The sequence below is a fragment of the Aptenodytes patagonicus genome, chromosome W, assembly GCF_965638725.1.
Source record: "Aptenodytes patagonicus chromosome W, bAptPat1.pri.cur, whole genome shotgun sequence".
NCBI classification, from domain to species: Eukaryota; Metazoa; Chordata; class Aves; order Sphenisciformes; family Spheniscidae; genus Aptenodytes; species Aptenodytes patagonicus.
The window spans coordinates 15646782-15664022 of record NC_134981.1 but is presented as its reverse complement, the minus strand read 5'-3'; the positions used below and the strand labels follow the sequence as shown (position 1 = coordinate 15664022).

Sequence of the window (17241 nt, the reverse complement as noted above, 5' to 3'; positions counted from 1 at the left end):
GAAGGAACTGATTTTAATTTGTGCAAAATTTCATGAATAACAAAGTCTAATTAAGCTATCTATTAAAACTCCTTAACGTTAATCCAGTGTGGAAAATCTTAGAGGTGTGCTGGAACTTTATTTTAAACTGTTGCCTTAATTAAACACTATTAAGGGAAAAATATGCAAATTAAAATCAGGGCCTTATTATTATGCATTTCTTTAATTTTTCAGTGCTTATTTCTTGCCTTTTGATTTTTTATATGTTAAAAGGGCAGATTTAGGTGATAAACTCTCTAGATTGTTCAGTATTTTGCTTTGAATCACCAATGTAAAAACGCAACATCTAAATGAAGTATCTGAGTTTCTGCCAGTTGACAAATGTGCTGTTGTCATTCTAATATTGTGAAGTCCATTTACTGAGCAAGATAAGCTTTTTCAACTCTTTCCCAAGAGCCAAGTCCATTATCTGCAAATAAAAGATTAATCTGTTAACGTTAAAAAGCTAATTATTTCAGAGTAGCAGCAAACTAAAAACATTTCCTATTCTTGTTTTGTAGCACCCTAGAGAATAAGAGGCCAAATTGGCTTTGATTTACTACTTTTGTCACCTTTCATAACTTTCATAAGATCAGGGTAATATTTTTCATTTCACTTGATGTTTGATTTAATTTCTGAGAAAAGGAAATGGGGTTACACAACACCAAATGTGGGATTTCAGGCTTATGTACCAGCAATTCTCTGCAATTTATCACCATTAATCACTATTATTAATGTTATCACTTTTAAATTTAATTCTTTAAAATTCTGCTCTATGTGCTACATTAGAGAACCTACATGTCTAGTCAAAATCTCTCCAAACAGAACAATTACAGGATGTCAATATAAAACTGTAAAATAGCAATTTATTTTTTTTTCTGTGAAGTTTCAGTGACAGAAGGAAATTGTTGTGATAAACTGGTTTGGCTCAAAGCATGCCATTGTTTCTTTTCTAAATAAAACATGAATTCTTATTCAAACAAAATTATTATAAAATGCAGAACTGCATCTGTAGGAATACCACACCAAATTTAATTATACTTTCCCACCTCAAAACATATTAATTTGGAGTGCAAAAGGGGAACTATGATAATAGTTTTAATTTCAGCTTTAGAAATAGAAAGAATGGATACCCTGACAGCATTTACCTAAAATGAACTGTTTCCCCCCAACATCTTTCAGTAATACACTAATTTAGATTGTTATGACAAGCAACTGAGATGCCTTGTACTCTTCACAACAATTCTGATCATAATAATAATTACATTATTACTGCACTAATTATAGTGAGTCATGCTAGTCAACAGAATGGTTTAACTACAATTAAAGACACAGAGCTTCCATAGGTTTCCCCAGGGGAAATAGTGGGTGCTCTGTCCTGTCATCCAGGTTGTTAATGAAGTCATTACATAGTATTGGCCCCAGTACTGATCCCTGATGGATGCCATTAGTTACCGGCCAACAGCTGGACTTTGCAGCACTGATCACAACTCATGCAATTTTCCATCCACCTTATCATCCAGTTATCCAGCCCATATCTTACCAATTTTGTGATAAGGAGACTATGGGAGACTGTGTCAAAAGCCTTACTAAAGTCAAGGTGTACAACATCCACTGCCCTCCCCTTGTCCACAGTGCCAGTCACCTCATCATAGAAAGCAATGAGGTTGGTCAAGAATGATTTGCCCTTAGTAAATCCATACTAGCTGCTCCCAATCACCTTCTTGTCTTTCATGTGTTTAGAGATGGCTTCTAAGAGGATTTGCTTCATCACCTTCCCAGGGATTGAGGTGAGGCTGATCAGCATGTAGTTCCCTGGATCCTCCTCCTTGCCCTTCTTGAAGATGGGTGTGATGTTTGTCTTTTTCCAGTCCTCAGGAACCTCTCCTGATTGCCATGACCGTTCTAAGATGATAGAGATTGGCCATTGAAATGACATCAGCCAGCTCCCTCAGCACCCTCAGATGCATCCCATCTGGTCACTTGAACTTGTGTATCCAAGTGAGTTAAGTGCTCCCCAAGTCTTTCTTCCTTCACTGTGGGTACTGCTTCACTCCCACAGATGCTGCTAGGAGGCTCAAGGACCTGGAAGGCCTCAGGACAAGTCTTACCAGTGAAAACTGAGGCAAAAAAGGCAGTGAGTACCTCAGCCTTTTCTCTATTACTTGTCACTAGGTCCCCTGCCCCACTGAACAATGGGCCCAAACTCTCCTTAGCCTTCCTTTTCCTACTGATGTACTTAGAGAAACCTTTCTTGTTGCCTGTCACCTCCCTCGCTAGTTACAACTCCTGCTAAGCTTTGGCTTTCCTAAGTCCATTTCTACATGCATGGGCTCACATGACCATTGAATGGGAACAGGTGGTATAACATTAGGGAGTCCTACATGAAAAAAAAAACGTGTGTTGTACAAAGCTGGGGTTATACTGTATTACAAAAAAGGGGAAGTAGAAAAATGTGGGGGGATACTTCTCCCACCTATTTCTTTTACCTGTAGATTTTACTAGACCAATCATCACGTACTGTACTTTGCATATTACAAACCAGAATAGCATGGACTCAGTGACAGAATTTATGAATTGTGAACTCTGGGATAGATGGGGCCAGTACACAATTTTTTTTTTTAAATTAATTTTTTTGTACAGTGAACAAGGGAGAAAAAAATTATGCAAAACTGGATCTTCTACAATTTTATCAATAAATGGAATTCAAGCAAAGGTCTTGAAAACTGCTATCATAGAGTTTTGCAATGGTGCCCATCACTATAGTATCTGAACTTGATCATTACAAGGGATTATAACTATAGAAAAAGAATAGATGATGCTCCGAAGTATTTCTGAATACAGTGAATTCAGTGTGGCAAGATGACATGCATTGGCTGATTGCCTGGTTGTAGCAGGGCAATGTTCTTGGAAGCATGGAAACCACTGAAATGTTTTTTTGGGGATGCAGATACATTGTTCTCCAGGTTAAATGACTAACTGGAATTGCATGATTTATATGAAAGTCCAAAAACATCTTTCAGAAATACCTGATACAGTGTCCTAAGTAGCTATACCTAGGAAGTACACAAAATTATGGTACTGTCTGGTGTTGGTTGATTTTTTTTTTTTTACTCTAAGTTTCTTCTAAGATCCTTTTCACTTAAAATTCCAAGAATACAGTCATATTTTAAAGAAAAGATATTGTATGAATGTTGTGGTGGGTTGACCTTGGCTGGACGCCAGGTGCCCATCGAGCCGCTCTATCATTCCCCTCCTCAGCAGGATGGGGGGGAGAAAATAAGATGGAAAAAAACCTCATGGGTCAAGATAAAGGCAGTTTAATAAAGCAAAAGCAAAGGCTGTGTGCAGAAGCAAAGGAAAACAAATTATTCTCTACTTCCCATCAGCAGGTGATGTCCAGCCACTTCCTGGGAAGTAGGGCTTCAGTATGCATAGCAGTTGCTATGGAAGACAAATGTAATAACGAATGCGCCCCCCCCCCTCCTTTCTCTTAGCTTTTATTGCTGAGCAGACATCATATCATAGAATCATAGAATCATAAAGGTTGGAAAAGACCTCTAAGATCATCGAGTCCAACCATCAACCCAACACCACCATGCCCACTAAACCATGTCCCTAAGCGCCTCATCTACACGTCTTTTAAATACCTCCAGGGATGGTGACTCAACCACTTCCCTGGGCAGCCTGTTCCAATGTTTAACCGCTCTTTCAGTAAAGAAATTTTTCCTCACGTCCAATCTAAACCTCCCCTGGTGCAACTTGAGGCCATTTCCTCTCGTCCTATCGCTAGTTACTTGGGAGAAGAGACCGACACCCACCTCGCTACAACCTCCTTTCAGGCAGTTGTAGAGTGCGATGAGGTCTCCCCTCAGCCTCCTTTTCTCCAGGCTAAACAACCCCAGTTCCCTCAGCCGCTCCTCATAAGACTTGTTCTCCAGACCCCTCACCAGCCTCGTTGCCCTTCTCTGGACACGCTCCAGCACCTTGACATCCTTCTTGTAGTGAGGGGGCCCAAAACTGAACACAGTATTCGAGGTGTGGCCTCACCAGTGCCGAGTACAGGGGCACGATCACTTCCCTACTCCTGCTGGCCACACTATTTCTGATACAGGCCAGGATGCCATTGGCCTTCTTGGCTGCCTGGGCACACTGCCGGCTCATGTTCAGCCGGCTGTCGACCAGCACCCCCAGGTCCTTTTCCGACAGGCAGCTTTCCAGCCACTCTTCCCCAAGCCTGTAGCGTTGCATGGGGTTGTTGTGGCCGAAGTGCAGGACCCGGCACTTGGCCTTGTTGAACCTCATACAGTTGGCCTGGGCCCATCGATCCAGCCTGTCCAGGTCCCTCTGCAGAGCCTTCCTACCCTCGAGCAGATCAACACTCCCGCCCAACTTGGTGTCGTCTGAAAACTTACTGGGGGTGCTCTCGATCCCCTCATCCAGATCATTGATAAAGATATTAAACAAGACCGGCCCCAGTACTGAGCCCTGGGGAACACCGCTCGTGACCGGCCGCCAACTGGATTTAACTCCATTCACCACAACTCTCTGGGCCTGGCCGTCCAGCCAGTTTTTGACCCAGCGCAGAGTACACCTGTCTAAGCCGTGAGCCAACAGCTTCTCTAGGAGAATGCTGTGGGAGACAGTGTCAAAGGCCTTACTGAAGTCCAGGTAGACCACATCCACAGCCTTTCCCTCATCCACTAGGCGGGTCACCTGGTCATAGAAGGAGATCAGGTTGGTCAAGCAGGACCTGCCTCTCATGAACCCGTGCTGGCTGGGCCTGATCCCCTGGTTGTCCCGCTCATGCCTTGTGAGCGCCCTCAAGATGAACCGCTCCATAATCTTCCCCGGCACCGAGGTCAGGCTGACAGGCCTGTAGTTCCCCGGATCCTCCTTCTGGCCCTTCTTGGAGATGGGCGTCACATTGGCAAGCCTCCAGTCTTCCGGGACCTCCCCCGTTAACCAGGACTGCTGATAAATGATGGAGAGTGGCTTGGCGAGCTCCTCCGCCAGCTCCCTCAGCACTCTCGGGTGGATCCCATCCAGCCCCATAGACTTGTGAGTGTCCAGGTGGCGTAGCAGGTCGTTAACTGCTTCCTCTTGGATTATGGGGGGGTTTATCCTGCTCGCCGTCCCTGTCTTCCAGCTCAGGGGGCTGAATACCCTGAGGATAACTGGTCTGACTATTAAAGACTGAGGCAAAGAAGGCATTAAGTACCTCAGCCTTTTCCTCATCCTCGGTGACAGTGTTCCCCCCCGCATCCAATAAAGGATGGAGATTCTCCCTGGCTCTCTTTTTGTCATTAATATATTTGTAAAAACATTTTTTGTTGTCTTTAACGACAGCGGCCAGATTGCGTTCTAGCTGGGCTTTTGCCTTTCTCATTTCCTCTCTGCATGACCTAACAAGATCCCTGTACTCTTCTTGAGTTGCCTGCCCCTTCTTCCACAAGTGGTAAACTCTCCTTTTTTTCCTGAGTCCCAGCAAGAGCTCCCCGTTCAGCCAGGCCGGTCGTCTTCCCCGCCCGTTCTTCTTACGGCGTATGGGGACAGCCTGCTCCTGCGCCTTTAAAACTTGGTATGGTATGGAATATCCCTTTGGTCAGGTTGGGTCAGCTGTCCTGGCTATGTCCCCTCCCAAGGTCTTGCCTACCCCCCGGGGGGGGAATGTTGGAGAGACAGCCTTGATGCTGTGGGAGCACTGCTCAGCAGTAGCCAAAACACTGGTGTGTTATCAACACCTTTCTAGCTACCAATACAAAGCACAGCACTATAAGGGCTGCTATGGGGAAAATTAACTCCATCTCAGCCAGACCCAATACAAACGTTAACTGAAAAATGCATTGCATTTAGTAGTACACGTGAATTGTTATATGTCCATCTCATATTAAAGTTCTGTTAGGTTTTTATGCTTCATCTGTAGATAGTAGTGTTTTAATATGGCATCAGACAGATAGATAGTAATTTTTGCTTCCAGTGATATACCTCACAGAGAAACACTTGTCTTTAAATGGAAGTGGAGGCTTTAGGTGTTGATATGCTGGTATTGGGGAAATTCTGTGAACTCCTGTCTGACAGGAGATTGATTCATTACAGATTGTATATCTCTTGTTGAAGTCCCTGCACTGAAAACAATTACAGTAAATCCTGATTTTAAGAATTTCCATATATAAATATATATAAATAGAATAGAATGGAATGGAATGGAATAGAATAGTTCAGTTGGAAGGGACCTACAACGATCATCTAGTCCAACTGCCTGACCACTTCAGGGCTGACCAAAAGTTAAAGCATGTTATTAAGGGCATTGTCCAAATGCCTCTTAAACACTGACAGGCTTGGGGCATCGACCACCTCTCTAGGAAGCCTTTTCCAGTGTTTGACCACCCTCTTGGTAAAGAAATGCTTCCTAATGTCCAGTCTAAACCTCCCCTGGCCATTCCCACGTGTCCTGTCACAGGATACCAGGGAGAAGAGATCAGCACCTCCCTCTCCACTTCTCCTCCTCAGGAAGCTGTAGAGAGCAATGAGGTCGCCCCTCAGCCTCCTTTTCTCCAAACTAGACAACCCCAAAGTCCTTAGCCGCTCCTCATAGGACATGCCTTCCAGCCCTTTCACCAGCCTTGTTGCCCTCCTCTGGGCACATTCAAGTACCTTAACAGCCTTCTTAAATTGTGGGGCCCAGAACTGCACACGGTACTCAAGGTGAGGCCACACCAACGCTAAATACAGGGGGATAATCGCCTCTTTTGACTGGCTGGTTATAGTGTGTTTGATGCACCCCCAGGATGCGGTTTGCCCTCTTGGCTGCCAGGGCACACTGCTGACTCCTGTTGAGCCTGCTGCCAACCTGCACCCCCAGATCCCTTTCTGCAGGGCTGCTCCCCAGCCACTCCTCTCCCAATTTATACTTGTGTCCGGCATTACTCTGTCCCAGGTATTTGGTCTTGTTAAATTTCATGCCATTAACGATTGGCCAATGCTCCAATCTGTCCAGATCCCTCTGCAAGGCCTCCTGTCCCTCAAGAGAGTCAACAGCACCTCCCAGTTTGGTATCATCAGCGAACTTGCTAAGGGTGCATTCAAGTCCTGCATCCAGATCATTGATCAAAATATTGAACAGAACTGGCCCTAGAATTGAGCCCTGAGGAACATGGCTGGTGACTGGTCGCCAGCCAGATGTAGCCCCATTCACTACAACCCTTTGAGCCCTGCCCTTCAGCCAGTTCTTCACCCAGCGCACCGTGTACCTGCTCATCTCACAGTTGGACAACTTGTCCAGAAGGATGCTGTGAGGGACAGTAGCAAAAGCCTTACTAAAATCCAGAAAAAACTACATCCACTGCCTTCCCTTCATCCACTAGGCGGGTGACCTTATTGTAGAAGGATATCAAATTAGTTAGGCAGGACTTTCCCTTCATGAACCCATGTTGACTGTGCCTGACGATTGCATTGTCCCTTAAATGCCTTTCAAGAGCACCCAGTATGATCTTCTCCATAAGTTTTCCAGGAAATGAGGCTAGACTAACAGGTCTAGTTTCCTGGGTACAACATGGGAACAACCCCATGCACCAATATATGCTGGTGCTCACCCAGCTGGAAAGCAGCTTTGTAGTAAAAGACCTGGGGGTCCTGGTGGACAACAATCTGAACATGAGCCAGCAATGTGCCCTTTCTGCAAAGGCTGCCAACAGCATCCTGTGCTACCTTTGGAGGAGTGTTGCCAGCAGGTCGAGGGAGGTGATCCTTCCCCTCTACTCAGCACTGGTGAGGCCACACCTGGAGTCCTGTGTCCAGTTCTGGGCTCCCCAGTACAAGAGAGACATGGACATACTGGAGAGAGGTCAACGAAGGGCTGCTAAGATGATGAAGGGACAGAAGCTTCTCTCTCGAGGAAAGGCTAAGACAGCTGGGACTGTTTAGCCTAGAGAAGAGAAGAGAAGGCTCAGGGGGGATCTTATCCATGTCTAGAAATACCTGAAGGGAGGGTGCAAAGAAGACGGAGCCAGGCTCTTTTCAGTGGTGCCCAGTGACCAGAGGCAATGGGCACAATGTGAAACACAGGAGGTTCCATGTGAACATCAGGAAACACTTTTTTACTGTAAGGGTGACTGAACACTGGAACAGGTTGCCCAGGGAGGCTGTGGAGTCTCCCTCCTTGGAGATATTCAAAAGCAACCGGCTGTAGGTGGCCCTGCTTGAGCGGGGGGGTAGATAGGACAAGATGACCTCCGGAGGTCTCTTCCAACCTCAACCATTCTGTGATTCTGTCATTCTGTGTATTTTAAAATAGTTCTGATTCACGGAAAACATAATCAGCTTCAAAATTTTTATCAGCCACATTTGAAATAAGTCTTTATTTACTAGATGTTAATATTTACTGCAAGTTATGTACTGTTGATGTAAGGCTGAAGTCATGTTTAAATACAGGATAAATATATACATTTATCTGTGAACATTGCCAAGTTCAATTATGTATATCTGCAGAAGACAGAATATGCAGGCTGCCTCTTGTACACCCTGTGCATCTATCCATGAAAAGAAATGATTAAGCCCATTATACTGTTGACAGGGACAGAGTTCCCATTATTCAAGTCCTCTGTGAAAGAGGCATTCTGGTGGGTGGCCTTTACTCAGATGTTCTGATATATGCCTTATAGTGCATCCTATCCTGATCCCTCAACCCCTCCTCCTGCCCCCATACATGTGAATTATAAGTTAGCTTATATCTTAAGCTAAGTTAGATAAGTTAATCTCTTTGAAGAGATGTGCCCAGATCTTGCTTATGCTCCTAGCCAGAATAGTATGTGAACATACAGTTTTTGCAGTGTTGCCTTGTGCTTGGTCAGCTGAATCCCACTGGGTGAACAGCAACTTTATTATGAAACAATTTGATGGATGCTGCATTCAGAAAAGGATAAAACTTACTAAAACATACTGTGAATTGAACATGTAGTGCCTATCTGCTAATGAAAGGATCTGATGCCTGCTGAAAATATCATGTATAGTTTCATAGATTTTTTTAGAATTACATATTCCAACATTCTGGGAAACCCTAAGATAGGTGGGTAGGATCCTTAAACACAAAATGTGTATTTCACAAAGCATTTTTTTGGTTTTGTTTTGTAGCCTAACAGCAGTGGTCAAGTAGTAGGGAAAGTGCCTGGCCATTTTACTCCAGTTTTGGCATCCTCTCCTCATCATAGTGCTGTGCGATCGGTGACCCTGACCATGACAGATGCTAAACCCATCACTACATCCACTGAAGGTGAAGCATCTTCACCTGCAGCAACCAGTGAGTATTTCTCTAGGAAACAAAAAATGTCCATGAAATATTTAATATGATTTTAAAATGAGACCAAAGGTACCTTTTCCTACTATTTGACCAAGTGGATGCTCATCATCTTACATGGAGAGCAAATGTGATCTGACTGCAAAGCTTTTCCTCCTCAAATTTCAGCCAATGTTACATGAATTGATGTTTGCAACACGAAAGCCAAAATGAAAGGGAAAAGCCTGTCACTTGACTACTACACAAGAAAAAAGAAAACATGATTGTTCATCTAAGGTTGACATTGTTATGATGCTGAGAAGCACACTCAGCCAGCAAGGTTTTATACAGTGACCAGCACTGGGATTTCCAAAAAGAGATTGCATAATTTGTCCCTCAATGAGCTTTTCTACAGAAATCAAGGCTTTTTACAATGCATACTGAATCCAAGTTATCACAACTGTATGTTGATATAGGTTGTGTTATTTTAAGCAAAAATAAATGATGTGGCAAAATAAAATTTTAATTCCTTATCATTGATACAACAAGGAGTAGCAGATGAACTGCCTTTTTTTTATTTCTTAAGCCCCTTTAAAATTTCAAGCTCTTTGTAACTCTATGCTCAGGACCATGTTATTATTGTATTATCTTCAATGGAATTGCAATCTTGGAAAGAACAACATTGGTGTTACTATGCATGGTGTAGATTTTTCTTTTCTGATTAATCGTTTCATGCCCAGTGATGCAGAGAATTGTATTTTATCTACTTTCTGCATTTCTGTTGCCATTAATTTTTTGGACTGGAGAAGTCCAATATCACTATAGTGTTTATTTGAGTGGCAAAGACTTTTAGGAGATACTTCTGATCATAGAATTTGGAAGAAAATCTATAGCAAAGTATTCATTTTTTTTCCTAAGGGGATTTAGAGCTCAAACTATATTTAAGTCAAATTGAATAACAACAACAAAAATCTTACCATGCATCAAAAATATTAATTTCTTTAGGATCAGTTACATTAAAATGGCTGGCTTTAGTCACATTAGTGTTTGAACTGTGGGTCAAATCCCTAACCTTTGGACTTTCATTAATCAAGACCATAATCTGTATGCTTCTTAGGTATTTACACAATCTCAAATCTTTGCTTTAGAACATGAAGCAGACATTCAAATACATTTGAGCAGGTAGCATAAAAGATGAAAACTGTACAAGTATTTATTATAAATAAATAATAGCAACTTTTTGAATTCAGTTTAAGCAAACAGCATTGTTTACTTGTAAATTAACAAGTAATTATATTGATAGGTTTATGGAAATATTTTAGCCATTCTTTTAGAATAGCAGATCTGCTAAAGAGATTAAGTGCTACAGTGGATCTATATCCTCTGTGCTGGTTTACACTGCAATTCTTGCACCTTTCAAGTAGAGGTATTTTCAGCAACAAACTAGAAGTTATCACTCTAATCTTTTTACCTAGATTACCTAGGCTGTGTTGGGATGTTTTCAGGTTACCTGCCTATAGTATGGCCTGTTATAAGAAAACAGACCTTATTTGTTCATTAATTATGAATGGCTTCTGTGTTTATATTAATTCAGTTTTAGTAGTTCTGCTTTGTCTGCCAACAAAGGTGCCAGGCCGTGATGATGCCTTTTACAGTGTGGACATCTCCACGCTTGGAAGTGGACTAAGACCACCTACCTAAATTCATAAATACCACCAAAAGCTATGAGAGGGTAATGACTTTCAGTGATTACTGATCTAGGTCAAAAATGAATGGTAAAAGGTGAAAGGTTCCATATCCTGAGCTTCTGTACCAGAGAAGGGTGTGATTTTATTACATTGCCCCTAAGTGAATTTTATTTCCTGATATATAAAGCAACTGAATATATAATGTTATGTTCCACAAAAAAAATAACTCCCTTCTCATGTAAATAGTAATCAGATTGCACCCTTCTAAAGAATTGTAAAGATTAATTTCATGCCACATCATTAGTAAGCTGAGCTTTTGATTCCAATTTTCATTTTTCCCTAATGATTTTGTCATGGCCATTCACAACAGTGAGAATTAGTGTAAACTAATAGGTCATTCTTCTTCTCTCACATCAGCATAATATCACTGATTTCATTGGATACGAGACTTATACTGCTGTAATGGAAATGAGAATCAGGCCCACAATGCTTTCAAAGATAGTTCTTAATCTAATTACTTTTAAAAAAAGTAAAATTTAGTAATCAGAGGAACAATTATTTAACAGCAGTCATCATTCTAATTTCTGATTTATACATGCAGCTTCCACTTAGGTTTATAGGAACTGCACATGCTTTCCTAATGGCTGAATCTGCTCCAAATTTACTTTTGCATTATATAAAAGAAAAACACAGGCATATCCTATATATTATAAATCATAATTCTGGATCTCTCATAATTGTACTGTACCTGCACAGGGTAATAGTTATGATAAGTCTTTTTTTTTATCAGTCTGTTTTGTTCTTCCTTAATCAGCCTACACGGCTTCAGGCACATCCCCAGCCAGTCGATATGTGGGACTGAGCCTAAGAGACCCATCCTTTCTACACCAGCAACAGGTCGGCAAGTTTCACATAGCTGTAATGATATAGACAAGCTTTTGCATTATTACCTTTCTATATGCTGCCACTGTTATCTTGGATTAGAATGGATTTCAGTATTTGTCATCTGAAGACTAAATTTAATAAAAGCATTACCAAACCCTTTAAGAAACATCAACATAACAAAAAAAAGCAAAATTAAGCAGTCCAAATTATTATTCTCAAGATATTTTCCAGATGTTTAAGCCTACATTTCTGCATTTTAGTTCCAGAAGATTAATTATAAAACCAAATTCTCAGTGGAATACATCATTATTCCTGGTTTAATAGGTTTAAATTAGTTTGCTGATTTCAGATGTGATAAGGACACATTTTTGTTCTAGTTTTTTACATCATTTATGTTTCATGTAGCATTTTAAATGTCACATCTCATTAATGCTGTAAATTTAATGCAAATGTTTACCCAAACGATGAAAATATATAGATGAGATTAATGGTGGTTTATTGACAAATCAGACACAGTCAATAGCAAAGGCATGCAAATACAGAAATCCTACATTGTTAGTAACAATGTAATAGAAATAATTTCAGGCCCTTTAAAATCTAAACATATTTTATGATGTGTGTGTATGTTGCTCCTAGATCTTAACAGCAGAGGATTTTGAAATCAACAGCATGTAAAATATTTCAAGGAAAAAAAAGTGAATATGGCAGGAAAAAAAAGTCTTATATTTATTGTACTGTTTTTTTTTCCTTGGGCTTGGGTTCCTCTCAACAGTTGGTATACATGCCTGTTTTATTCTTAGTAAAACCTATCTGTTCTGTGTTTGTTGTGATATAGCTAAACTATCCCTACCCACTACAAAGGCAAGGTAACCGTATGTCTGTATTAAAGGTCACCACATGCAGAGTTCAGAGAAAATCATAAAGATGATAGTTTATTCAACATAGTTGTCATTTTGCCTTTTTTTAAACCAGTGAAACCTAACTGGAAAAATCTGTACACAGTTATGAAAATACCAAATAACAATTAGTGGGTTTTCCAACCATTGCTTTTTTTTTCAGTAAATTTTCTGGTAAAGTTGCTTTTTCACCTAAGATTGTTATAATATGAAATGTGTTATAATTACTATAATATGGTTCTTTTTGACAGATGTACAGTATGAGTTCATTGTATTTTAAAATGTACACAGGATTTATAGACTTTAAAAAAAAACAATGCAGATATTTACTGGAAAAATGACAATCTTCTAACATCCTGTTAGTTTGGGGATTCACAGGAAAAATATATAAATATAAAATTTTGTACTATCACTACATGTGAAGAGACATTTTTCTATAAATTTGTTATAGTTTAACTAACTCCCTTCCCTTTCTTCCAAGTTCATTCAAAGAGTTACAGACACCATCTTACATTCCTAGAAGGTACTGGCAGCACACTTAATTTTCCTCTTAGCTGAGTTTACCATAGAAGTCATAAAAAGTACATACTTGCCATCACAAAATCACTGCTTATTTAATGCATCTTCTACATATTTTTGGTTTTATATAGTCTGAAATAAATTTGGAGAATTTCAGCAACGTCATAGGACCATGAGTGGGAGGGATCTCAAGGGTCATCAAGTCCTTGGTATTCCAAATATCATATACTCCCATGATAAAACATGTGGCCAGATGGTTCAGAGGAAAACAAAATAGATCTTACATAGACTTCACAATTGGAAAATATCTTCCTATTCAGTGCCACTATGAGAATCAAATGTTCTCCCTTTTATAGTAAATTGTTCATTTGGTGACCAGTAGGAGCCAGAGTAAAAAGGAAAAATATGTCATAGTTCCATCTTTGCTGTGAATTATGTATTCTGTTCTAAATTATGTAAGAGGTATGTTTGTATGCTTGCATATGCATTTGATGTGCGCATGTGAATGCTTGCACGCACACACACGTATATATAATTAGGGAATAGGTTGTTCTGTTGAAGACATTGAAGGAACAGAATACTTTAACAACAAAGCTTTCTCAGAATGGATAGATATGAATGTATAAGTGCAGTGTATATAAAATGAGTTGATAATAAATTAATTTTCCACTTCATCCTCTTAATTCCTAAAAGGATCTCAGAGATGACAGTGCCATATATACTTACTATCCAGAAAGGGGGAGAAAAACAGAAATTGCCTAAATGATTTCAATAGATTAAAGGTTATCCTTTGTTATGGCAGAAAAGTCTGAGTTACTATGTCCTTTCATTACGTTACAACACTTTGAGAGACCACTTTTATTTTAGCAAGTTCTAAATGCATTTCGTTTAAAGCAGCCCATGATGAATGAAAAGGAAACTCAAGGGTTACATGAAATAAGGGCAATCAATCACGTTATATTAGGTGAGAGAAATTCTGAATTAGAAAGCCAATGATTTAGTTCCATAGAAGTCTCTTAAATATTCACCATACCCTGTAATATACATTGACCCCTTAAGAATAAATATTGTCACAGGTACACTTTTCCTTCATTGGAGGGGAATTTATAAAGATTTATTCTCCCAAGTTATGAGAAATATCAAGATGTTTTACTGATTGGTTTTTTTGTTGTTGTTTTTAAAAAAGAACCAAAACGTAGCATATATACATTATAGCAACAAATAATATTAAATATAATTGTGAAAGCATATAATAGCACCTATGGGAGCAGCACATTTGCATTTACTGAGCTGAATACTGTGAAAAATATGCCTTTACATGTGTTACTTAGCATGCTACACTGATAAAAAGGCAGAGTCATAATGAAGAATTATAAGTCTATGCAGTTGAATTTCTGTTGTGATTGCTTCTGGGTCTAGCTGTTAGCTGCCTTGAAATGCCAGGTATTTCTGTACTGTAACACCATCAGTAGCAAAGCAAATCTCTTGCTTGAGTGGCATCTAAAGAGTCACCTGCATCTTAACATTTTTTTGGAGAAAAGTCATGTAATGCCAGCTCCCCCAAAATATCATAAATTGTTAATGACTACTTGGTTTGTTTTCCTTCATTCACTGTCAACTTACAAGAGTTGTTAAGTATTAATAATGGATGGGGGAGGGGGAATAGTGGGGGAGGGGGAAGGGGACTGTTCTTAAAATTATAGGGGTTAGTATTTGCATCAGGACATTTTTTTTCTTAATTTTCTATTGGAAGTTGATTTAATTTTATGAACTGAAATCTAGTGTTCTGTGCTCAGCATCTGTGCTAAGAAATATCTTTACTGAGTTATGCATAAAAGAAAATTTGGATAATCTTCATACTGGGATGGCAGCAACCTTCCCTCTTACCCTTTCTTTCACTCATTCACTCACTGCTTATATGTGCAGGCACTGAAGATTCATGGTTTCTAAATGTGGCTTAAAAGAAAAAGCAACAATCAGTATCTCAGTCAAATTCAATCTTCTACAAGTGAACTCAAGTCTCTGTGCCAGATTTTCATTTGTGTCTCCATTTTAGTGGCTGTAAAATTTTACTGGAGAAATAATTTTAAAAATAATTCAGTTACAAATAACATACCAATGGTCAATAGACCAGAGTTCTTGTAGTTCTTTGATGACATTTCCTTAGCCTCATTGTATTTATATTCTCTATTTTGTGAACTCATTATATCCTTGAAATCACAGGAATATTTAGAGATTGATTGACATAATTTCTGGATCTAAAGTTAGAATATTGCCAGAAATACAAGCACTGAACTTTATCAGTTTGAAGTAAAGAAAATAATTTTTATATATATATTTGTATTTATTGTAAGTAAAGATTAATCTTTTCACAATTAATAAGATTCTTATTGAAGTGAACTAAATATATAACTAGCATGCTCATTCTTGGCCATGATGCAATTTTATATGCACCTTTTAGCTAGGACTAGGTGGTTTTATTTTTGGTTAGGAAAACATAAGTAAATGGGATACATGTTTAGAAGCTTGTGAAGCCAATGACCATTAAAATTTTCTGTCATAGTAAAATGTGCTAACTAATGCTGGCCCAGGTACTGAGGAACTGGTGAACTCTTCCAGTCCTTGCATTGCTTAAGACAATTGTATGGATTTCAGTATGGCAATGTGAAGAATAGGGGACTATGGGGATGTCACATGGATTTCACTTTGGGGATGTGAAGGTCAAAGGCAGACTTGGCTGCAGTGACCATGAGATAGTGGAGCTCAGGAACCTGAGAGCAGGGAGGAGGGTGAAAAGCAAGCTCACAACCCTGGATTTCATCAGAGCAGACTTTGATCTCTTCAGTGATCTGCTTGGAAGAATCCCATGGGATAAGGCCCTGGAGGGAAGAGGGCCAAGAAAGCTGGTTGATATTCAAGGACCACCTTGTATATCCCAACGAATAGGAAGTCAGGCAAAAATGCCAGGAGGCCTGCGTGGATAAACAAGGCACTCCTGGCCAAACTCAAAACCAAAAAGGAAGTATACAGAAGGTAAAAGCAGGGAAAAGTAACATGGGAGAAATACAGAAACACTGTCCAAGCATGCAGAGACACAGTTAAGAAAGCCAAAGCCTAAATGGAATTTAATCTGGCAAGGGCTGTCAAAGGCAACAAGAAGGGCATAGGTGACAAAAGGAAGACTAGGGAAAATGTAGGCCCACTGATGAATGGGGCAGGGGCCCTGGTGACACAGGATACAGAAAAGGCTGAGGTACTGAATGCTGCCTTTGCCTCAGTCTTTACATGCAAGACCAGCCTTCAGGAATTCCAGGCCCCAGAGACCTGGGGGAAAATCTGGAGCAAGGAAGATGTACCCTTGTTGGAAGAGGATCAGGCCAGGGAATACTTAAGCAACTTGGACATACATAACTCCATGGGCCCTGATGGGATGCACCCAAGAGTGCTGGCTGATGTCATTATGAGGTCACTCTTGATAATCTTTGAACCATCGTGGTGATTTTGGAGAGGTGCCTGAACACTGGAGGAAAGCAAATGTCACTCCTATCTTCAGGAAGGGCAAGAAGGAGGACCCAGGGAACTACATGCTGGTCAGCCTTATCTCAGTCCCTGGGAAGGTGATGGAAAAACGAATCATGGAAACGTATTCCAGGCACATGAAGGACAAGAAAATCATCAGGAGTAGTCAGCATGGATTCACCAAGGGGAAGTCATGCTTGACCAACTTGATAAACTTCTACAATGAAACGACTGGCTTAGTAGATGAGGGAAGAGCAGTGGATATTGTCTACCTGGACTTCAAGAAGGCCTTTGACACCGTCTCCCATAAGATCCTCATAGAGAAGTTGTTGATGTATGGGCTGGATGAGGAGAGTAAGGTGGGTTGAAAAACTGACTGAATGGCCAGGTCCAGAGGGTGGTGATCAGTGGCACAAAGTCTAGTTGGAGGCCAGTGAATAGC

General features: G+C 40.3%; 1 protein-coding gene across 5 annotated transcripts in view; it reads left to right on the top strand.

Moving 5' to 3' along the window:
* Positions 1-17241, top strand: part of LOC143172053 (nuclear factor 1 B-type-like) — a 195745-nt gene that overhangs the window by 153911 nt on the left and 24593 nt on the right. Inside the window, exons 10-11 of one of the 5 annotated variants that reach the window (XM_076361277.1) lie at positions 9151-9289; positions 11795-11877. The exons of 3 other annotated variants lie outside the window; for them this stretch is intronic. In XM_076361277.1, the coding sequence (XP_076217392.1) occupies positions 9151-9289; positions 11795-11877 (222 nt within the window). Of the gene's footprint in view, positions 1-9150; positions 9317-11794; positions 11878-17241 lie in introns of all 5 variants that reach the window. One more of the 5 variants, XM_076361276.1, reaches the window with a different exon arrangement.